At 38.1% G+C, this 25292-nt stretch overlaps 1 protein-coding gene across 12 annotated transcripts in view; it reads left to right on the forward strand.

The window, feature by feature from the left end:
• Positions 1-25292, forward strand: part of CXHXorf58 (chromosome X CXorf58 homolog) — a 46345-nt gene that overhangs the window by 5736 nt on the left and 15317 nt on the right. For 6 of the 12 annotated variants that reach the window (XM_070257688.1, XM_070257683.1, XM_070257686.1 and 3 more), the window contains exons 5-9: positions 403-514; positions 5798-5929; positions 10537-10766; positions 13680-13842; positions 17844-17922. In XM_070257688.1, the coding sequence (XP_070113789.1) occupies positions 403-514; positions 5798-5929; positions 10537-10766; positions 13680-13842; positions 17844-17922 (716 nt within the window). Of the gene's footprint in view, positions 1-402; positions 515-5797; positions 5930-10536; positions 10767-13679; positions 13843-14666; positions 15812-17843; positions 17923-18617; positions 18891-19529; positions 20611-25292 lie in introns of those variants that run through there. The other 6 variants (XM_070257690.1, XM_001492522.6, XM_070257693.1 and 3 more) reach the window with 4 other exon arrangements.

Consider the following 25292-nt stretch of genomic DNA (forward strand, 5'->3'; position numbering starts at 1 on the left):
TCAAGCAGTACTTAGTTAATATGAAGAAATCTTAGAAATTTATTTTCTTAAGTCCTCATAACTTCTCAGGATATAATTACAAAGTAAATGTATTGTTCTTATTTACGTTTATTATGTGAAGAAACTGAGGCATGACTCTTGGGCCAAAATTTACTTGAAAGTGGCTCTCTTCTTCCATGATGTGTCTGGTCTGACATATGCTTGAGAATAGTTGTGAGCACACACACCACAATGTGCCTCTTTCATCCTGTGTAATCCGTTTCATTACCAGTTCATTCTATGCTCTGGCATAGCCTTTACCCTGAGTGCAAGAAACTATGTGAACCACCTTAAGTACAAGGGGAAGAAGTAACTGAGTCCCAAATCTGATGCCAAATGACTAATTTTTGGTCTTTATTTCAGATTTAGTGGTGAAACCTTTCCACCTTTCATTGTGTTTAAAATTTTTCTTCAAACTGAAGGCCATGGTTACAAGTATTTCAGTGGAAAAAATTTATTAAAGCCGTCAAGTGAGGTGATATTTCATGATGTACATTTTTTGTTAATTTAGCTTCTTAACATCTATGTAGTATCTGAATTGCATTCAAAGTATACAGACTAAGTTATTTCACCATTAAACAGCCCAGAAGGTGGCTAGTACTATTTTTAAGCACCATGTTTTAAAGTGTCTCCATGTATTAGCTAAAAAATATTTGGAATGAGTTACTTGTATAAGACCCTAGAAAATACCCATCAGTTTTCTTTGTATTAAAATTTTGATTTGTTAATAATGGACTAAAGTGGCTGATTGGTCAGGGCTTTTAAATTATGCAGAACATTTGATACAATTTTATTTATTTTAATGGCATTTTATCATTGTTTCTTTGATTCTGGTAGCATATTTAGAACAAGAGCGCTGGATTATTGGAAATGAACTTTTAAAATATTTATCCTTTTTTACATGAGTTCTCATACTTTTAAATATCATGAATATTTACCATAATTGTGTCTACAGCATAGGAATCACATGAGGATCTTGTGAAAATGCGTTTCTGATTCAGTAGATCTGGGGTGGGGCCTGAGATTCTGCATTTCTGACCAGCTCCCGGGTGCCACTGCTGCTGGTTCATGGACCACACTTTTATTAGCAAGGATCTACAGCATAGATTTTACTCTTTTGACCCTTATACAAATGACTATAATTGAGTAAAAAAAAAGTGCACATTCTCATATTTAGCTTTTTATAAACCATACATCAAAGATGATTTTCCTGTAGCCTTCTGGAAGTATTTTACATGAAAAGTATGGCCCATCTAAAATCAAAAGTAATGGCATGTATTCAGGATAGAAGACCACACAGACTGGCAGTTTCCGATCAGATCCAGCATGTGCAGCGTTTATTCTCTGAAGAATATTAGAAAAGGAAAAAAGATGGCTTTTCTCTGTGTTCTCAGGCAATATCAGAGAGAATTTAACTCCGTTTCAGAAATGTATCAAACGAACTGTGTGTTGTCATATGGAATATAGTGTTTCAGAAACATTATTTGTTCATTTATACAGAATGACTTCAAATGCAAAAGTAGATATTTATCCTACATTCAAGGGATAAATTCATGCCACATTTATCTACAGAACAGGCTTGTAGTTGTCCCTATAAAGTATCATCAATTGTTGCTTTTCTGAGCTTATGTAATGGGGCTTTTCCAGGAACTGAAATTCTCCCGGGTTCACTCCTGGAGGCCCCTGCAGTCCCCAAGCTGGCGCAAATGAGAACCTTAGAGGCTGTGACTGGAAAGCACTGTGTGTATATTAAAACTCATTAGAATGCTGTATAACAACTTAAATTTTTACTTAAATTGCAAAGTAACTATTGAGAAAAAAGGAAATAGCACGGAAATTTTTTTAAAAGTGAAAATATGCCTTTATGCCTTTCTTCTCTGTGCTGTAACTTTCACTCTCATGGGGTGATAACCGTGAATGGTTTGCTGTATATCTTTCATTTTTTCCCCATGAAAATACACACACAAATATATTTTTAAATTTTTTTGTTCTTATTATAAAAATGTGATCATACTATTCAGCTTGAGTTTTTTCACTAAACATTATAAGGGGTTTGAAATGATCAGAATGTACCCAGCTTGGAGAGAGCAGTTTAGGGTTCTTTTTTCCCTTTAGTTCAGCTTCAAAACGAACTCTGGTAACACTTGGATTCGTGGTTGATAGAAAACCTGTAGAAGTGGAATCTTTCTCACTATAAGTTTACCCAACTCCTTTGCTCTTTGAATGTAGAAATTGTGTCTTTAGCAAACTGATCCAACTTTTCTAAGTTTACTTATTTCTTAATATGAAAGAAAGAAGTCAGTTTTAGTCCATGCAGATGTTTAATCTGAGTTCACTTATGAAGGAGGGGAGTTTCACAGATTTTGTTGTTGTTGTTCCACCTTTCCCCTCATTCTTATTTCCATTTCTAGTTTCATTTCCTTATCATTTTCCAATGGCATCCCTCATATATTCACAAAAAAACAAAAAGCAAAAACACGTGAAAGAATGCAGAATAGCCTAAACAACTTTGGAGAAGAAGAACAAAGTTAGAAGATTTACATTATCTGACTTTAAGACTTAAAAAACTACAGTAATCCGAACAGTATAGTGATGGCATAAAGATAGACATGCAGATTAAGGAGATAGATTAGAGAATTCAGAAATAGACCCACACGTAGATGATCAATTGATTTCTATCAAAGGTGCCAAGGCAGTTCAAATGGTGCTAGAACAATTGGATAGCCATGTGTACAAAAAAGAGATACTGTTTCAGTTACCTACTTCGATGATCTATTTTCAGAGCAATGCTTATTTACAGAGGGTTGTCACTATAGTTAGTTCACCGACTATATTTAGAATATTCTAAAGCCTTGCTACTCAAAGTATGGTCTGCAGACTTGCAGCACTGGCATTGCCTGGAGCTTTGAGAAATGCAGACTCTCAGGCCCCATCCCAGACCCACGGAATCAGCATCTGTATTTTAACAAGATCCCCAGGCAATCCTACATACAATATAATTTGACAAGGACTGTCCTAAAGGTGCCCCCCCCCACCATGGCCTGGAATAGCTCTGGGTAACTGGCAATTCTTAAACATTAACTTCCAGCAACTGTTATTTTAAATTGGAGATCTCTGTTCTTTTCGAGGTTTGGGCATTTATGTAAAAAGGAAAAACATTATTATTAGTAATAGGGGCCCTTACTGAGCACTATCAAGTACAACGTTAAACATTTTATGTGCATTATCATTTAATTCTCATAAACTCTAGAATGTAAATTCTGTTATTATCTTCATTTTAAAAAGACTAAGTAATTTGCCTAAGGTCTCACAACTAGAAAGTGAAGGAACTGACATCAAGACCTGGTGAGCCTGCCTCCAGAGCCCATGCTCTTAACCACTCCTGAGTCAGGAAGCCCGCTAATGCATTCTCTTGTACAGCCCCCTGATAACTCGGGTGAGATACATGTTATTCTTCCTCTGTCTATGAGGAAGCTGGAACTTGGAGAGGCTTGTCAGGGACAGAACTGAGACTTAAACACTTCTCCATGTTTCTGCCATACTGTGCACATTTCGAAGTTGAAACCACACCAGCAGTTATGGTGGTTTTGTTAATTCTGAGCCCGTGTATAATTGTACTGTTCCAAACTAAGAAACTGTTCCATGCAGAGATACCAGTTATTACTACCTTTGTGAGTGAGAATTTCCAGCTGAGCACGGAAGTGACTTGAGATATTAGAGTAACTTGACAAGCCCAAGTATGGATGCAGGCCAGCAAGTAGCTGCAGGGCTGTGGGGTCTTCTGGGCCACAGTGATGCTGGGTATCAGGGGAAGTGTCAAATTTAGAGATGCCTCCCTCTTAACCTTTGAGTCACCCACTAAGAATGGAACCTGCCTCTTGAATTCTAGTCTGATTGGCTGCTCTCCTGGAATCCTTGCCTGGTTTTTGCCCTTCCCTTCCTCCTGGGGCTGGGCTGTTCTTTCCCATCCTGTTCTTCCCATTCCTATCCAGAAGAACTTTCCTGAATCTGACCATACACGGCAGATGTCTGAGAAAGAACATCTTGGACATTGGAGGGCAAACTTTTTTCAAACCCCTGTCACAAGTGGACAGCAAGCCTGCTGTGTGCTGCCAGGCGTGAGGTTTTCTTGGCTGGGAGACTGGGCGGGGCCTGACACAGCTGAGCCACACAGCTGAGGCACTGTACAAATAAGGAAACTGGGGCTTGGAGAGATTGTTGGTGGTGCTTAGTGGAGTAGAGTAGGAGAGGAACTGACCAGAAATACCTTTTCTAAGTAACTTGAGCTAAAGTAAAATATAGTTATATCTAAAGAAATTCTCAAAGCAGAAGTTCCATGGTTTCAGACCTGTTCAGTGTACAACTATTTGCTTTTACCTTTGGTGTCGCTGTGGGGATGGTTAATTAGAACCCACAGGAAATTAATTACAAGGCAGCATAATGGAGATACATGCCAATACTGCCTTTTCTTTAGATGCATAGTGTATAGAAAAATAAATGAAACGTAAAACAAAAATGATCTGCCTAAGGGAAGTTTCCATCACATTTTTAGTAAACTGTTTCTGTCCCGTCCATTTAGTGCATTAGAAATAAAACTACAGCCATCTAAATATTTTCTTTCATTTTCCGTATGTGTCTGTGTTCTAAGCTTTGAGTGAAAAATAAATAAATAAAAAGGAATATTGTGGATAACAAAAGTGAGAATTGGAATAGAGAATACATTAAGGCTCGCTGTTATATTGTGTGTTAAGTAAAAAGAACAGAGATTCCGAGTTTCGATCCTATCTCAACCACTTTATCTCTATGGCCTTATATCAGCATTATAACACAGAGTTCCCAGACTTTCACAGATATCACATTCTGAGATACAAAGCAAAAGAGAAATCCAAAAATATTTGAATTTTCATCTATGCCAGTCTCCCTTCATATAAGCATACCCTTTGTGGCCAGAAGCACAGATATGTAATATAAATACGTGTTAGAAGAGTCAGCACATACTTATGGGGGGTGGGAAGGAGGGTGGGGAGTACTTAAGTCTCTACTCACAGTCTATGTATAGCTCTTAGTACAAGGATAGGTATATGTGGAAGGGTATGGTGCAAATAGGGCCAGACAGGATTTGAGCCTCCTTGTTTTCTGTGATTCTTCTATCTCTGCCCTCTCAAGTGCTGTCCTTGAGTACAAAATGTTGACATTTGGGAGAGAGAAAAACCCCTTTGTTTGCTGCTCTTTGGCTCCTTAGAATGAAGTCTGAAGGAGAGGGAGGTCAAAGCAATCTGAAACATACATGTTTCCATTTGGGATGATGTATTAACTAACACATAAAAGAGAGCTGGCCCCAGGAATGCCTTTCATTGCAGTTCCTAGGGCAACCTATTTAATAACCAGCTAAGTTTTCTCTGCATTGACAGCACCAATGACGTTGTAGGTTTGTTTTGTTTTTTAAGGGAAAAGAATGTTTTTTAAGGGGGAAAAACAGATTTTTAAAAAAACTATAGTCCTCTGAGGATTGTAGACCCAGCTATTCCTCTAGCTACATTTTAAAACTATGTAGATATGGTTATGAAAAACAAATTTTAAGTGTTTTAAACATCCATATATAATTTTCTCTTTGTAAATATAGTCTTTTTATTGAATAGCAAGCCACTAGAAGGAACAATATTTGATATATTTTTCAGAAAAAATATATAAAGGGTGTGCTGATAATTATTGCTATTCTACAACTATTTTAAAAGTCTATTTTCTGTTCTCTTTATAGGCAGTGGTTGATGCTTGCAAAATAATGGGGAAAAAGAAATTTTATCATCAAATTATGGAAGATGAACATCTTTTCCAGAAGTTCAAAGTAACTGATGAAATAGATGTTGTTACTCTGAAAGATTACATGCAAGTAAGGAACTTAGATTTAGATGCTGAAAATAAACAAACAACAACAACAAAAGCCTTCTGACCTTATCCTCCAAGAAGAAAGAATCATATATTTTTTTATTATGTAAAATACAGTATACAATTTACCATTTTAAAGTGTACAATTCAGTGGCATTAAGTACATTCACAGTGCTATGCAAACATCACCACCATCTAGTTCCAGAACCTTTTTGTCACCTTTAAAAGGAAACCTCACATCCATTAAGCAGTCATTCCCCCTTCCTTCATCACTTCACCCACTTTCAACCACTAATCTGCTTTCTGTCTCTCTAAATTTGCCTATTCTAGATATTTCATATTAATGGAATCATATAATATGTGGCTTTTTGTGTCTGGAAAGTGATAGCTAAGGAATGTGAGGTTTCTTTTTGGGGTGATAGAAATGTTTTGGTATTAGATAGTGGTAATATATAGTATGAATTTACTAAGAACCACTGAATTGTACACTTTAAAATGGTTAAAATGGTGAATTTTATATTATGTGAATTTTATCTCAACAAAAAATCAAAACTAAATGCATGGTGCTAGGAGAATGCATGACGGGAATTTGATTTAATAAGGAAGGGTTCTGTTTTTGGTTGGATACTTTCTGCTATAAGTAACAGAATATTCCCAACCACAAGAGGCTTAAACAATAAATGACATTTATTGTCCCATGTAAGAAGTCCCCGGATAGATGGGTCCTGGGTTAGCTAATGCAGCAGCTCAAGGACATCAGAAGAAGGACATCTCTACATACAGTTCTCTTGGCTTCCTTTACATGGTAACAAGATGACTATCACATTCTCAACTACTTTCAAAGGCAGGAATAAGGGGACTCCTAGCATCTTTCTCTCTTTATTTCAAGAAGAAAAATCTTTCCCAGAAGCCCCAACAGACTTCCCCTTAGATCCCATTGGTCAGACCTGAATCACATGCACCCCTAAACCAATCACTGGTAAAGGGAAATGAGATCATTTCCCATGATTGACTTAGAACAATTATGGTTCATGTGCTGGGGCCCTCCTTCCTGGAGCATATTGCTGTTTCATACCTAACAAAAAAAATCTGGGCTCCATGAGCAAGGGAGAAGTGGGAAATGGTTGATGGGCAGGCAATCAACAATGTGTCACAGCCTCAGTCTGGGGCTGAGCAGGTGGTGCACCCCAGGCAAAGGCTCTGTGGCAGGAGGAGCTGCAGAGCCTGAAAGCAGATCTGTGGGGCTAGAGAAGAGAGAGCACAGAGGGTGTGGTATGCAGTCAGGCTGCAAGGCTGGTAAGAGGTCATCATTCAGGGCTTTCAACCATAGTAAAGTATCTTTTTTTTTTTCTTGATTCTGTGTGCAACGAAAAGCTGGTGCAGTGTTTCAAGAAAAGAGGTGATCCAATCTAAAAAAGATACATCTGGCTGCAATGTAGAGAATGAATTAGAGGACAGTAAGAGCCTTCTCCCAGTTTGGAGGTTCCTGCAGTATTTTAGGAGAGATGCTGGTATCTTGATTTAGGGCTGTGAGGCTGGAGATGCAAGAGATAATTAGAGAATAAAAGCAGTGGGCCTTGATGACAGGGAGGTAGGCTAAAGGAAGGTGTCCAACATGGCTTCTTGGTTTCTGGTTTGCATACCTGGTGAGACAGCAGTGCTAAATCAAGGAACTTAAAATAGATACCTGAATAATAATAATAGCAAATGCTGATGTAATACCAACTCCTTTTATTTTCATAACAGCCTTAAGAGGTAGGTACTATTTTTACCCCCATTTTACAAGTTCTAAAGAAACAAGGGATCCCAAAATTCTAGCTCATAATAATAATGTATGGCCTTAACTGCTCCTTCAGTTGCTTGAATGTGAAACATGAAATTAATGCAGTGCCTTAGAGACTCCCAATTGTGTTTTCTTTCTTTTAACCTTAACTTAGAAGATTAGGAAATTGATCTAGGAAATAAGTAGAGCTTGGGGATGCCAGCTATCTTTGCTGAGGACATGGGTCGCATACTTGCAGATTGTGACTATGCCAAGGATTGGTGTTATAGAAAGAAGTCCCCAGATAGACATTTTAGAAGAGAGAGAGAGATGAAGATTGCTGACATTTATTGAGCCCTTTGTGGACACAGCACTGTTTTTAGCTCTTTTGTATGCATATTATCTTCTTTTAATCTTCAAGTTTGTAAATTATGTGACTGTTTTAAAAAATGAGAAAAATGGAGTTTAATGAGATTTTTTAAAATTTGCCCAAGGTCACATAGCTATAAGTGCAGAGCAGATCATTGAAAGTTCTGAGATGTTTATCCATTTTACTACTCCACTCTTGGGAAATAAAATATACAGGCAGTCCTTACTTTGCACAGTAGTGCAGGGTCATAAAAATGACCATGCAAACTGAAATCATGCAAAGCAACCTTAATAATCAATGGAGAAAATTGTGATTGTTCCATGACCTTTAAAAAATCTTGTCAAGGGCCCGGCCCAGTGGCACAGTGGTTAAGTTCGCACGTTCCGCTTCGGCGGCCCAGGGTTCGCTGGTTCGGATCCCAGGTGTGGACACAGCACCGCTTGACAAGCCATGCTGTGGTAGGCGTCCCACATAGAAAGTAGAGGAAGATGGGTACAGATGTTAGCTCAGGGCCAGTCTTCCTCGGCAAAAAGAGGAGGGTTGGCAGCAGATGTTAGCTCAGGGCTAATCTTCCAAAAAAATCTTATCAAAACGTTAAAAACTCTCTTATTGCCCGTTATAAATATATAGGAAAATGGAAAAAAGCAAAACATTTATTTAGTACACTATAATTTAAAATATTAGAAACATTGAGAATTGAAGTATTTTATTTTTTTGTAAAAAATTTATCAACTGTGAATATACTAAAAACCATTGGATTGTACACTTTATATGGGTGAACTGTATGGAATGTGAATCTCAATAAAGCTGTTAAAAAAGCCAGTTCATCAAGAATAGTTTAAATAGTACTTGCCTTCTTCTCATATAACTTATAATATGGAGTGAGCATCTTCTCTATGCCTTGGCAAATTGTCATACTCCTTTCTAACTTTGGATCATCCACCAACATTTGATCTTTTGCATTTTAAATGTTGTGAAATATCTCAGAGTTCCTTTAATGTGAAGTGGGTTTTTTTTTTTGCCAGCGTCACTTCCCCTGGGACAGCTTCATCCTTTTCGTCACAGCCGCTTTCCTCATTTCTGTTGATAAGTTCGCCTTCACCAAGTTCCTCTAACTGCCTATCTGCAATCTCTTGAATGATGGCAGTGTCAACATCCCCACGGTCACCTTATTTCTTCTAAAACTCCATTTAGATTCTATTTGAATTTCACTTCCAGAATTACTACTTTTTGTTTCTTTGTTGGCCTATTCCCTCTCTTGATTATCCATTTTTGTAAAATGCCACATGGGTTTATCACTGGGAGACAAAGAGGCAACATAACTACGTACTCTGCTGTCCGTATGTGAATAGAGATCCACAGTGACCAATCACCAACACACTTTGAAAGAAGTGACAAGATTTGTCACTAATCACCATGCACATCTGTTATTTATGTAGTGGTCCATGGACTGAAGAGCTGGCAGCAGAGTTTGTACCTATGCAATTATTGAGGTATACTGTGGTAGCTGAAATTTGAAATGTGTTGTTGGAGGACTGGCTTATTTGATTAAATGGTGTTAATGGAAATTTCTGCATGCCTAAATGATACAAAGGGAGGACTGCCTGTATGTGTGGGTGAAGGTGTGGAGGTGGGTGTGGGTGTAAGTGTGGTATACCCTAAATGCCTAGCTGCTATTCCATTTCCTAGTATCGTAGCTCCTCCTGCCATATTCCTATCATAAATGAACATTTATAAGGTTGAATTGATTATATATTTCATTTTTAAATTCCTAATTTGATTTTTTGGGGGAAGATTTTATTTTCCCTTTTTCTCTCAAAGCCCCCTGGTACATAGTTGTGTATTTTTAGTTGTGGGTCCTTCTAGTTGTGGCATGTGGGATGCCACCTCAGCATGGCTTGATGAGCAGTGCCATGTCCACACCCAGGATTTGAACTGGTGAAACTCTGGGCCGCCGAGAAGCGGGGGGGGATTTGGGGAGATAAAGCAGAAAAAAAAAAGAAAAGTGGGATTTCTACAAATACTCCAAATGAAAATAGTGGAATTCACCATTTAGTACCGGAGATGAACTCATTATTTCTAAAAAGGTTTGTGCAAATGTCCTCTCAGCCCAAGCATGTCATGAGCAAGCACTAGCAGGTATGCAGATCACATAACTATTTTCGATTTTTAGGCTTATCCTGAGTTTAATTTATCTGAGTTATATCTGCCATTAAAATGTTTGTGCATTAAATAAATATTTAGTGATTGTGGTACTATGTGCATGATACTGTGTGACAAGGATCTTGCCTTCCAGATAGCTTAAACACTGAGTAGTCAGTAATAAGAGTCATAGAAGAGAGATGCTGATAAAGTTCAGAGATGGGATCAAGGAGTGCTTTTTGAATGAAGTGACATTTAAGTAGAACCTTGGGAAATGTGTCTCAAAACATTCTAGAGCACCCACAATCAGTCATTCTTAATTATGTTTTCCATATAGTATTCCAGTCTTCTGGATGAGACCCCTGCATCTTTTGGTGGCAGAAATAACTACTGGCGGAGATTAAACCTCAAAAACATTCCCAAGACAATGATAATATATGACATAGTTGATTATGCAGAGTCTGGAATAATCTCAAACCGTCTACGAAAAGAAATGAAGCATCTGTTAGAGAGACCACAAACAGAAGAGATGCGTCAGCACCAGCTACAGATTGTTTCTGAAATTAGGTAAAAGTGATCTTTCACCAGGGTTACAATACTAGAGGCATTTCTGAAAATATTCACATTCTGCCAAATAGCTCACTAAAGATAATAATAGGGCATATGGGGAAAATAGGGTTGGGGCAGATTACTCAAAACTTAGGCAACTTTGTAAACAGAGCACTAACAGAAAGGACAGTTGGTACCTGGGGAGATAACTTGTATCGCCAGACAGGCAGCTCAGGATGGCTGGAGGCCACCACAACAAATGTAAAAAATGTGCAACAATAGAGTGGAAATGCTAGCAACTCTTTAATTAGAGCAGGTAGTGGGCACCGAGACAGTGCAGATGGAAGTGGAGCCCTGGGCCAGTGTGTTTGCCTTTTAAGTGGACATGAGAGGCAATACGACCTGCCAAGAACCAAGAACCACCTAAGGCGAGGAGTAAGGTGGAGGACAGTATGGGTGGATTGTTGGACGGGGTGCCTCTCTGGAGAGAGAGCCCTGGGTGCAGGTGCTAATTTTTGTTTTCATAAGTACAAGCAAAAGGGTTCCTGTTGCCCATGCCGCACAGAGCTGAGGACTTTTTCTTGCTGAAGGTTATAATTCTACTCTTGCTATTCTGGCTTCCCTTGCCGAGGATAAATTGCGTGTAAATTACAGTGACATTATTCCCTTCTTTACCAATAGCATGTGAGCCAATTCACATTATAGAAACACATGTTGTAGCAAAATAGACTGTATTATGATCTGAAACAACATGGACAGAATGTGACTGCTTCAATTATTTTCCTTTTTTCTTTCTATTATCAAGTCTCACCTAGCCTATCTTATTTACAAATTAAGCTTTTTTTTCTCAAGAAAAAAAGATAATAAGACTGAAGAGGACCTATCGGTAGTCACTTTTCACATGGTCATATTTTGAAATGAAAAATACTCCTTTAGTACATGAGGAAGACACTGATGATCCACCGTCAAGCAAACATACTGGGTATTTTTTGAGAGTAAAGATGAGTGGTGCTGACCCACTGACATAATTTAGTCCATTTATTTTATGATCGAGGCTATACATTTGCCAGACAGATGGCCTGGTGTAGGGTGCAATCTGTCACCATGAAATAGATTTTCTCTAACTCATCTGTATAAGCACTGAATATAGAACTTAAACTGTTACCACCAAGGTCAAACGAATGATGTAATTTTCTCTGCCATCATGTATAACCCTAGGCTCCCTGCTATTTGGACTCATGCTACTATTTATCCAAGAATGAGTCACTTAAAAGCCAAATAAGTAGCCAAATTCTAAATCTATTGAAGAGGGAAAAGTACTTTTTTAAAGGCTTCTTTGAATTCAGCTTAGTTTGGGATCTCCCAGAAGCAAACCCTGAGGCAAGGATTTGAGTACGAGTAGTTTGTTTGGGAGGTGATTCCTGGAACCACTGATGAAAGGGGATGGAGAAGTGAAACAGGGAAAGGTAGGCAGCCATAACAGTGTGTGTTAATGGACAGGTTACTACTGTGGGTAACTGGAGCTTATTTCCTCCTGGAAATGTCTGAGCCAGTGTAGAACATGCAGCTCAAGTTATCCCGCAGGGGCAAGGGAGTTGGGATATTTATACATCAACACCCATCAGTCATTGGTTAAGTGTTGCTTAGGAGGGGAGATATTAATTCTTGAGACCTTCCCCACACATGGGCTCTTGTTTTCACAAGAACACTCTCAGGCTGAGTGAGGGCAATGCTGGCAGTTGTGATCCCAACATGGATAAAAACAGCTTGTTTTTTTCAGCCATTATGAAATTTAATACTTCTTTGGGTTAGTATATGGTATTAAAAAAAAAGATTTGGGGCTGGCCCAGTGGCATAGTAGTTAAGTTCTCATGCTCCACTTCAGTGGCCTGGGGTTCACAAGTTTGGATCCTGGGTGGAGATCTAGCACTGCTTGTCAAGCCGTGCTGTGGCAGCATCCCACACAAAATAGAGGAAGATAGCACAGATGTTAGCTCAGCGACAATCTTCCTTAAGCAGAAAGAGGAGGATTAGCAATGGATGTTAGCTCAGGGCCAGTCTTCCTCACACACACAAAAAAAGATTCAGGGGGCCGGCCCCATGGCCAAGTGGTTAAGTTTGTGCACTCCACTTTGGCAGCTCAGGGTTCACCAGTTCAGATCCTGGGCACAGACCTACACACTGCTCATCAAGCCATGCTGTGGCAGCATGGCACATAGAAGAACGAGAAGGACTTATAATTAGGATATACAACCATGTACTGGGGCTTTGGGGAGACAAAAAAAGAGGAAGATTGGCAACAGATGTTAGCTCAGGGCCAATCTTCCTCACCAAAAAGCACACCTTAAAAAAGAAAAGATTCTGGGGCCGGCCTAGTGGCCCAGCGGTTAAGTTCGCACGTTCTGCTTCGACGGCCCGGGTTTTGCCGGTTCGGATCCTGGTGCAGACATGGCACCGCTTGGCAAGCCATGCTGTGGTAGGCGTCCCACATAGAAAGTAGAGGAAGATGGGTACAGATGTTAGCTCAGGGCCAGTCTTCCTCAACAAAAAGAGGAGGATTGGCAGCAGTTAGCTCAGGGCTAATCTTCCTCAAAATAAATAAATAAATTAATTAAAAAAAAAAAACGATTCAAATGGCTACTACACAGTATTTTCCAAGAAAACTGATTTTAAATTGATGCCACATCTTATCATTTTTATCATCATTGCCATTAATGTCATCATCTCTACACCTTCTTAAGTGGCAGTAAAGAACTCTGCTATGTAACCCAAGCAGAAATGATAACTTTGGCCTAAAAACTTACGTGTAATATTGCTCCAAGTACTGAGGTCTTTGATTGATAGAGGATGCTTTAGTAAAATTTGGAACTTTCTTTACATTCAAATTTTACTTTGTGCAGTTTTTCTGTCTATAATACAAATATTTTCTAGGTGCCCTTCATCCTTCTCAAGTATTCAACCTTTGTATCGGCCCTACCAACAGCAAAGTCAAATTAGACATCTAGGTCGTCGATCCAAGCAAGCTAAAATGAAAGTTGAAAAAATGAGAAAAGCTTCTAAGATGGCTAAAGAAAAAAGTGCTTCTACGGGGACTGTAAGTTAACTTGTACTGAATTCATCATTTTGGCCAATATTCAAACTGTAAGGAATTCTACTTCTGTAAGTGGAATTTTCCTAATCTACAATAGTTCAATCAAGGCTGAAACACCTTTGGTATATACATTGAATAGTATAAAACTACATTCCTTTTGGTAACACATATTTAAAAAATTCTTAAGCAATGTGAGTAGCTATTCTGATAAATACCAGCTGTTTTGGCTCCGCGTTAGCATGAATTGGCAAAAAACCCTGTTGTCTGTATGTTGACACTGTTGATTCAGCACATCTCTAATGGTGCTTTTCTCAAAATGGAAGTCATTTCTTCCCCCCCCCCCCAAATATTGGCACCTGAGCTAACAACTGTTGCCAATCTTTTTTTTTTCTGCTTTTTCTCCCCAAATCCCACCAGTATATACTTTTATATGTTTTTAGTTGTGGGTCCTTCTAGTTGTTTCATGTAGGACACTGCTGCAACACGGCCTGATGAGTGGTGCCATGTCCGCGCCCTGGATCCCAACCGGCGAAACCCTGGGCTGCCGAAGTGGAGTGCATGAACTCAACCACTCGGCCACGGGGCCGGCCCCTGGAAGTCATTTCTATCTAAGCTTATTAAAAGCTGTATGCTGTGTAAAGTCTGCCTCAGTATACTCTTACATTGTAGGAATGTTTACAATGAACATGTATTACTTTGTAATTTTTAAAAGATCTGCTATAAATTTTTTTGAGATGAAGCTAAGTATAAACAGTCAAATGTAAAAACATAAAGTAATAAAAAGCAAATATAAAGCACTTTCCACTTTTATTTATAATTCTACCTAGGAACTGCAAATGGACACACCAGGTACAAAGCAACAAAAGACGATCATCTTCTCTACCCCATCTTTTGACATTGTGAAAATTAATGAAGTCATATCAGATGACAAATTGGAAAAAGAAGAAAAGGAATTATTTGCCTGGTGTCAAGACTTGTGTATTAATAATTCTCTATCATATTAATGCACAGCTAATTGACAGGAAACCAACTTATTTAACACTCTGCTTGTCTGTCTATAAATGATGAGTATGAGTATTAAAGGCAAACAAAATATAAACAAGCCCTCAGTATGCTCTCTTAACTAAATGTGTGACAGATTTTTAAGCCCTTTATGTGTTACTGTAGGTACAAATATTTTTACTGACAGAATTTTAGTCTGAATAAATTATTTCAACTAGTTGCCCTCGAACTAACCATATACAGTTTTCTTCAAGAAATGATGAGTAAATTAGTCCCTGGAACGTTTATTCAGTTTTGATTTTCCTTCATTTTAAAAATATCTGAACAGGCTGTGCTTAGCATAAATATTAGAATTCACAGAATAAAAGGCTGCTCTTGAGTCAGCCTCCAGTGTCTTGTTTTTAGTAGCATGTTGTTCTTACAGGACAGCTTGTGATTGACCTATTCTGAATTATAATAGAAACAATAATGAATTTGCTGCTACAGTAGGCATGACATAGCATAGCTAATCATTATTAAGCATTGTGAGCACCTGGGCAGAATGTTGCATCTGCTTTAATGTTGCACTTTGGATATTTGTCAAGTATAAAGACTGTTTTGAGTAATATTTATCAATTTCCTTTTGAATTGATAAATTCCCATTCCTGATATGGTGGAAATTATTGATATTTTTGTGATCCAGGCTATTAGAGTATATCAAACCTTCCCAGAGGCTGTGATAATTAAACAAAGTACATTATTATTGAACTTTAAAAATATGATTTTTTATTTTGTATAACGTTTAAAATGTGGAGGTTGATTGCTCATTTAACTCAGGCAAGGCGGCCTATAAATGGATCTCATCCTCTGCTAAAAGACTCTTTTAAGTGATAAAGAATATTGGAGTAAATGTGTATGATTCCCACTAGAATATGTTTAACATAAATGTGTACTCTTCAATATTAATATATCCTCACTTGATATCCAAAAACAGGCTGGATAGTCTCCTTGTTTTCAGAGCTTGTACTGGACACTGGTTGAATAGAAAACACATATTTGTCCTCATGAATCACGCATATTCTCATCCATTAAATTGGAAAGCAGTCCTTCATCCAATCAAATGCATATCAGATTCAGTTCATCCATATATGTGCAATAATAAAGGTAAGGAAGATTTCAGGTAACAAGATGAAGGAAAAGGACAAAGGAAGGACAGACTCTTTATGTTTAAGGGCACCCACGTCTCATATTTCATTAGCTATGACTTAATCCCATCGTAATGCCTAGCTACAAGGGAGGCTGGGAAATATGCTCTTGTTTTGGGCAGTTAGGTACCCAAGTAAACCTCTGTTATAAAAGAAAGAGATAATGGATATTAAAGCATAACTAGCATCAGCTGCCAGGCAGAGATCATGTCTTCTATTGATTCTTTTAATTTATATTAAACAATGTAACCACATCACAGAAAATCCTTTTAAAAGTAGAATTGGGGCTGGCCCGGTGGCACAGTGGTTAAGTTTGCATGTTCCACTTTGGTGGCCCAGGGTTCACCGGTTCGGATCCCAGGTGCAGACATGGCACTGCTTGGCAAGCCATGCTGTGGTAGGCATCCCACATAGAAAGTAGAGGAAGATGGGCACAGATGTTAGCTCATGGCCGGTCTTCCTCAGCAAAAAGAGGAGGGTTGGCAGCAGATGTTAGCTCAGGGCTAATCTTCCTTAAAAAAAAAAGTAGAATTACACATAATCTCATCATTATAATATAACAACTTTTCATTTGCTTCTATCTTTATAATCTGTCTAAATGCACACATATTTTCACATGGCTTTAATCATAAGTGACATATAGATTTAAAATTTTCACTTTAATGTTATATCTTAAACACAGTCCATTTAAAAAAATAATTTTTAATGGCCACATGATAGCCCAGTGGGTTAATGAGGCATAATTTACTTAACCATACCCGTATCATTGGATATTTCAGTGATTCTAATTTTTCACTATTGTAAGTAATTAACACTAGAGTGGACATCTTCATACACGGTCTTCTTTCTTTTGGTTATCTTTCTGTCATTTATTTTTTAACCTGATTGGCCTGCAATCAGAGAACATGATTTGTGTGGTGCTGATTCTGGGAAACTTGTTGAGACTGGCTTTATATAGCCAAATATATGGTCAGTTTTCATGTATGTTTCTTGTACTCTTAAGAAAAATGTGCATTCTCTGTAGTTGGATTCAAGATTCTATACATGTCCTTTTGATCAAGCTTGTTAATTGTATTGTTCGTATTTTCTGTATTCTACTAATTTTTGGTCATGTGACATCAATTACTGAGAAAGGTATATGTTATATCCTACTATGGTGGTGGACTTGTTAGTTTCTCTTGATAATTCTGTCAGTTTTTGCTGTATGTTATTTGAAGATATCATTGGGTACATATATAACTTCAGAATTAGTGTCTCTTCCTGGTGAATTGAATTTGTTATCATTATGTCATTACTATATTTATTCCTAATAGTGCATTTTTGCCTTGAAGGCTATTTGGTCCAGTAGGAACAGAGCCACTCTAACTTTTTTCTGGTTAGTGTCTGCCTGGCATATCCTTTCCCATCTTTTCTTCTTTTCAACCTTTTTATGTGTCAGAGACTGGGTAAATGCTCAGTCCTACATTTCCCTACTCTTTTTGCGGTTATGTTGAGACCACCAGAGGAATGTGGGCAGAAGTGATGTATGCCACTTCTAGGTTTGGCCCCTAAAATGTCATACATGGTCTTTGATGTGCTCTCTCCCCTGTTCACATGGCTCAAGGCAAACAACTCCAAGATGGTAGAACTAGGATTGAAGGATCCCGGATTCTTTTGTCATTGATTGAAGGAGCAACAGCCAGAGCAGCAGCCCGACCTGATGAACTGTGATGTGAGCAAGAAATAAAGTTTGTTGTGTTAAGCCCCAACAGTCATAGGGGTTGTTTGTTACAGCAGCTAACATTAATTATTCTGATATACCATGTCTTTGTGTTTTAGGTTTTCTCTAGGACACAGCAAATATCTGGAATGTTTAGTTTTGTTTTAATCCAATCTGAGGATATCTTTCTTTTGACTGGTGAGTTTAGACCATTTATACTTTGTTGTGATTTTAATTAATTGTTGATATATGGAATTATCTTTACCATTTTATTTTGTGCTGTCTGTCCTGCTTTTTCTATGTCTTTCCCCCCCTTTCCTGTTTTCTTTTAGATTTTTCTTTTGATTCCACATTTCCCCCTCTATTGTTTTGCAAGTTATACACTCTATTTCTATTCTTAGTGATTACTCTTAAATTTTAGCATGTGTACTTAAAGTCTAAATCAATATCTCCATCCCCCTCTCAAACTATCCAAGGGCCTTAAAATGCTAATCACCATCCTCTTGTCTTAAAAATTATTGTTATCCAATATTTTAGCACCATCTTGTTTTTAACCTCCAAATTAGACATTATTGTTGTTTTATGAATCTCAGACTTTCCTTCTGGGATTGTTTTTCTTTATCCTGATGTATACTCCTAAAAGCTCCTTTAATGAGCATCTTTTGGTGATAACTCTTTCAGTTTTTGGTTTTCTGAAAATGTCCTCATTTCACCCATATTCTTAAATACAAACTTTAAGTAGGTGTTAAATTCTGCCTTGCCAGTGGTTTTCTCTCAGCAATCTGAAGTCATTGTCCCACCGTTGCTGCTAGTCTAGTTGTTGTTCCTTTTAGCTTCTCTCTTTTCTCTCTGGCAGCTTTTAAGATTTTCTCTTTGTATTTTGTGCTCTTCAGGTATACTGAAGATGATTGACCTTCCCACATTGTCTCTCTTCTATCTCCATTTCGTTTCACCTTACTGTCCTTTGAGAGTCTGGCTTTATGCAGAGGTCTCAGTTCCAATTCCCTACCTTCCCTGAGCCCAAGATCCTGTCTCCACACATATGAGATCATTAAAACCCAAGACTTTAGGTTCCTGGGAGTCATGAATGTGCTTGTGGTCATCAGCCATTTCCCAGGCTGGTTTGTAGCTCCTTCTTTATTTTCACCCCTGAGGATTTTCCTTCTTACAAACTCAACTCTACCTTTTAAAAGATGGGTTTTTTTGTATTTTATCTAGGGTTTCTATGGTTTTTGCAGTGGGATGGTTTTTCAGAATACTTAGTCTACCATTTTCTCATAAATGAAAGTCCACATTGTCACTTCATTCTGTTGAATTATATCCTTAAATCTTCAGAGTGAGTGGTACTACTTACTGCACCAGAGATTTTAAACATTTTTATAGCTATTCATATGCATTATCACATTGCTTTCTGGCCGTTCTCCTTTTGAGTGGTGAGTACTGTACTGACATTTGCTTGTCCACTTCATGGAGGCAGAGTGGTATCATAGAGTAGGAATCAGCCACATCTGTTTCTCTCTCTCCCTACCCCATCTCTTTCTATCCCTCCACTATTCAGATGTACAGTCATGCACCACATAATAATGTTTCAGTCAAAGACAGACTGCATAAATGACAGTGGTCCCATAAGATCAGTGTCATATACCCTAGGTGTGTAGTAGGTTATACCATCTAGGTTTGTGTAAGTGCACTCTATGATGTTCACACAGCGATGAAATCGCCTAACAACACATTTCTCAGAACATATCCCCGTTGTTAAGCAAGGCATGACTGTATAGAGATTAGAGAAATTCTTTCCCTTAAAGGTTTTGTTGTGGTTTGAGATGCGACAGAATTAAGAAAGAAGGCACCAATGGAAGAGGAGATAATGAAGATACATGTAGAAGACCTTCTGGCTAAAAATGCTGACTTGAATATCTATCTTAATCTCTGCCCCCATCAAGCCCTTCTAAAATAACAGTAAAGAGATTTTTTTTAAGGCATGAACCTTCAATGATAAAGAGAGATCAGGGAAAACAGTAGCAAAATTTTGTCAGTTGGAAAACTTATGAGTGGTAGTTGATGTACCAGATCTGAGAAAACACTATCTTAAACTGGCCTTGCGGAAAGCTAAGAAGCAAACCAGCTTACACAGTGGGACCCCCGGAAGACTGAAGAATTGGCAACAGCAAACAGGTTATGTTTGGACGTGAGAGGCGAAGGGGAAGGAATTCACTTAAAATCTGTTTAAGAAGTAATTAGAACACCAAATCCCTTCCCACTGTTGTGGGTTGAATTGTGTCTCGTCCTGTCCTCCGGAAAAGATAGGTTGAAGTCCTAACCCCCAGTACTTCAGAAAGTGACTTTATTTGGAAATAGAGTTGTTACAGATGTAATCAGTTAAGATGAGATCATACTAGTGTAGGGTGGGCCCCTAATCCAATAGGACTGGTGTCTTTATAAAAAGACAGCCATGTAAAGACAGAATCAGTTCAAAGAATTGAAACAGTTGCCTCTAAGGATCAAAAACTGGGGGAAAGAGGAACAGGAGTCTAGTGGACTTTATAACGATCATTGTAGGGGCCAGCCCCATGGCGCAGTGGTTAAGTTCGCATATTCCGCTTCTCGGCGGCCTGGGGTTCGCCAGTTCGGATCCCGGGTGCGGACATGGTACCACTTGGCAAAAAGCCATGCTGTGGTAGGCGTCCCACGTATAAAGTAGAGGAAGATGGGCATGGATGTTAGCTCAGGGCCAGTCTTCCTCGGCAAAAAAAAAAAAGAGGAGGATTGGCAGTGGTTAGCTCAGGGCTAACCTTCCTCAAAAAAAAAAGCAATCATTGTAGAACTATTTGACTTTTAAAACTATGCAAGTATGTGTTTGATTTTAAAAACTAAATTTTTAAAAAATATAAGAAAGCAGGAGAATTGTTGGGATGCAGATAGGAGTGTGCTGGAGCAGCTCATACTTAGCTTGCTCAAGCTGGTTGTTAAATTTCCAGGAATTTTATGAGCCAGTTGTTAAATACAGACATTGTTAGAAATTAAATTGTATAAATTTACGATTAAGTAAACTATTATATTAAAAGCACAGTTAGTTACTCAAAATTCATCACTTCCTAATTATTTTACTACATTTTACTATTATCTATAATATTGATGTTATTTATATCTATTGTATCTGTCTGTAGAGATGCTATATTATGGTGTGCTACTGGACACTTCTCAACTCGGTCGTGATATCAAATTCGTAACTTGAAAATATATGTATTTCTTGTTGTTTATTTCTTAAACTTTTTATTTTTAAGTATAACACATCTATAGGAAACCATATAAAACAAATATACAATGGGCCGGTCCTGTAGTGGAATGGTTGGGTTCAGTGTGCTCTGTTTCAGTGGCCCAGGTTCGTGGGTTCAGATCCCGAGCATGGAACTACACCACTCATCAGCCATGCTGTGGTGGCAACCTACATGCAAAATAGAGGAAGATTGGCACAGATGTTAGCTCAGGGCGAATCTTCCTCAGCAAAACAAAAACAAAAACACAACATATACAGTTTAATGAATTATTATAAGGCAAGACACCTTTGTAACTACCATCCATGTCAGAAAAAGAACCATGGCTGACCACTCCAGAAGCCCTCCACCTGCTCCCCTTCTCCTAAGGATAACCATACTTTCTGACTTTTACGATAATCACTTCATTACTTTATAGTTTCATCACGTGAACATGTATCCATAAACACTATGGTTTAATTTCACCTATTACTTTTATATGGCTTTTACCTCTTTTTAGTCTGTAGGTTCCCCATTCACCTCTTTTTATTCCCCTTACAATTGGTTGGCAAAACTGGATCATTGATCTGTAGCATCTTCCAGGATATGGATTTTGCTGATTGAATTCCTATGGGGTAGCTTAACACATTCTTCTGCCCTCTGTATTTCCCATAAATTGCTAGGTGGATCTAGAGACTCATTTTTTATTATTAACAACAACAAAAGTACTAATTCAGCAAATTTATATTGAACATTTATTACATGCCTAAATGGGATGCTATAAAAATACGAAGTAATTTTTAAGGACTTTCATTAATTTCAGGCAACTGACAGAACCTTCTTGAGGTACAGTTTGTTATAGTTCACTCTATAGCGTTAGCTTGGTTGCCAACTCAGAAGGCATCTCCAAAAGTGTTAGGCCTTATGTGTGAAATATATATTAACTGACAAGGGGACTCCTGATAATAGCATAGAAATACTGCAGCAATGCCTTCCTGGAGAAATTATTCACTGCATAACCACTTGTACAGAAACCTGTTTTTCAAAGCCGGTTTTAACAATGGTGCATTTGCCAAGCACTACTGACAGTCACTGCAAATTTCATAGAAACAGTTTGTAGGAACTCAGCAATAAAAGATTCTTAAAAAGAGGAGGAGGAAATTTCATTACGTATTTCTAAATAATCAGAAGCTTAAGTTAAAAAAAGGACACCGAATAATAAGATTCTATAACTTGATGCTCTCTGTAACTTTTTCCTATGATGAATCAAGAATAGTTTCCCTAACTAATGCTAATTATTTCTAGAATAATATTGACAACTTGAAAAAATGTTGATTTGCTTAAAATCAAACGTCAAGGCTTCCTATTCATGGACAGTACTTGGCTAAATTATTTTAAATGTGGTTTAATTTAAAATACTTTCGTCGCGAGGCCAGCCCAGTGGTGCAGCAGTTAAGTGCGCATGTCTGGTTTGGCGGCCTGGGGTTGGGCAGTTCAGATCCCGGGTGCGGACATGGCACCGCTCATCAAGCTATGCTGTGGTAGGCGTCCCACATATAAAGTAGAGGAACGGGCCGGCCGGTGGCGCAGCGGTTAAGTTCGCACATTCCGCTTCTCAGCGGCCCGGGGTTTGCCGGTCGGATCCTGGGTGTGGACATGGCACCGCTTGGCACACCATGCTGTGGTAGGCGTCCCATAGAAAGTAGACGAAGATGGGCACGATGTTAGCTCAGGGCCAGGCTTCCTCAGCAAAAAGAGGAGGATTGGCAGCAGTTAGCTCAGGGCTAATCTTCCTCAAAAATAAATAAATAAATAAAGTAGAGGAAGATGGGCATGGATTTTAGCTCAGGGCTAGTCTCAGCAAAAAGAGGAGGATTGTCAGATGTTAGCTCAGGGCTGATCTTCCTCAAAAAAAAGAAAAGAAAATACTTTTGTGGCTTATTTTCATAGTACTAGTGAATGTTTTATGTTATATATATTATGTTTATAAAATTAATGAAGTTTTAGTAATGAGAACTTACTTCACCTCTACTATTAAATCTTTGCTTGGAAGTAGGTGAGATGCTCAGATTTGTGGACCAGAAAGATATGAAAAAATAAAGATTGCCCAAAAACCAAAAATTTTCAACCCTACTCTATAAATTTACAGTATTATATTCAGCTATGATTCATAGAAATGACATTAAGTTTAAAATATTCATGTGTATCATTTTTTAAAGTTCTCCAAGAGTAAGTCATTTCCTTCTGTATTTTTGGAAAAGTGAATATTCATTTCTCCCTGGTAATATTAAATTATGACAATCTTTGGCATTAAAATTAACCTGTCAAATTATATTCTCCAAAATTCTTCAACATTTGCAGAGATATGAGAAACTTATAAAAGTGAAAACATCAAGATATGATGGTTATGGACTAGACTAAAAAGATAATTACCAAAAATTATACCATTCCATCATGGAATATTAAGAAAGAATCAAACACAACCTGAGCTTATTTTGGATCAATAATTATTATGGGTTTCTATAAATAAAAAGCCTCCAGTGTTAAAAGATGTTGGATCAGCATTTCCGGAAATCTATGACTAATGCCATTATACTATCTGTCCTAGGGAGTTTTATTATGACATCATCTCTTGAGAAACTTTAAATATTAATCCATAGGTTATTCTCAGCATACGATCCATTACTTTTTTTCTCATTCAGAGTACTTTCTCATTTAGCACAAATAATTTAATGTAATTCCTTTAACATGCTAAAGAAAATAGGATCAGATGATAATATTCGGGTTTGCATTAATTTAAAGTGAATAAAAATGCTCTATGCAAAGACTGTGCATTGCCAGTCCCTTTTTGCCTTCACAGATTATTTCTGAAGGCACAGCATCAAAGGAATATTATTTTTGACAAGAATTTTAGTGTCGCCCTCAGGAATATAGTTTGAGTAATTTTGGAATAAATTAAATCATGATATTCATATTTTCCTTCTAAAATCATACAAATCTTTCTCTGGAAAGTAATTTCTCTCTCTGTCTCCAAAATGTGATTCCCTCCCCAGCTGTGGCAGGTGCTGTGGACGCGCTGCCCAAATACCCTCACCTTTACCACTTCAGTGCATGCAACCCTACTTCCAACCTACTAGCCCTCACCACATTTTTTTTATTCATAAAATTCTGTATTCATATTTAATGGCATCGTTAGGAAGACACTGCAATGTACTAATGGGAAACAACTTTTTAAATTTAAACCTGGGAAAATGTGATTTTGTAAATTGTCAGTATAGAGAGACAAAGAACCGCACACACAAAAAAACGAGTGGATTAAAGGACAAATGCAAAACCTGGAAAAGGAATAAATATTGGGACCAACAGGTAAAACTGTTGCTTTTGGTTTTGTTTTTTGGTAAGCAGAGTGACTTTGTTTGTTTAGGGTATTCTGCCACTGGAGCCCACTGCCACTGGTTTTTAAGCAGCAGGCGAGAAGTGCCAGGGAATTAATGCCCTTGAGGAGTGGTGCTCACTCAATGCCTGAAAGAAGTTGGTGGTTAAATATTCCAGCTCCTTCTGTCTTTGGTAGAATAACTGAGGTGTGTGTGTATTTTATACTGGTTCTCAGAGTTTCCCCAGCACAGTTAGGTTCCAGTCACCCACAGTGGTAACAGACTTAATAACATACTCTATTGGCTGCCTTGCCTTCCTTGTCTTACTTCCTTAGTAACTTCCTCATTCTCCTACTGAGGTTTTTGTTTGTTTCTTTTTGTACCTTCTAAATAAACTACTTGCACTCGAATCCTTGCCTCAGAGTCAGATTCTGGGGAAAACCAACCTGAGACTCACCAGCCCTTACTGCTTTGGTTCATTCTTTCCTCAACATTTGAATTTATTTGTCATTTCCTGGTTTTATAGTGCAATGAAGAGAGCAAATATCAACTTTGTTATGAAATGACTTTTCAGCTCCTTCTGAGCATGCTATCTTCTTTTTACTCTGTGTCATTTTAGAGCCAGCCCTGATGGCCTAGTGGTTAAAGTTTGGCGTGCTCCACTTTGGCAGCCCAGGTTCATTTCCCAGGCATGGAACCACACCACTTGTCTGTCAGTAGCCATGCTGTGGCAGCGGCTCACATAGAAGAACTAGAGGGACTTACAACTAGAGTATACAACTATGTACTGGGGCTTTGGGGAGAAAAAAAGAGAGAGGAAGATTGGCAGCAGATGTTAGCTCAGAGCGAATCTTTCCTAGCAAAAAAAAACCAATAATCATTTTAATTCCTTTGCTAATCCTCAAAGGTATAGAAATCTTCTATTGAATCTGGCTACCTG

Source organism: Equus caballus, chromosome X, assembly GCF_041296265.1.
Source record: "Equus caballus isolate H_3958 breed thoroughbred chromosome X, TB-T2T, whole genome shotgun sequence".
Taxonomy (NCBI): domain Eukaryota; kingdom Metazoa; phylum Chordata; class Mammalia; order Perissodactyla; family Equidae; genus Equus; species Equus caballus.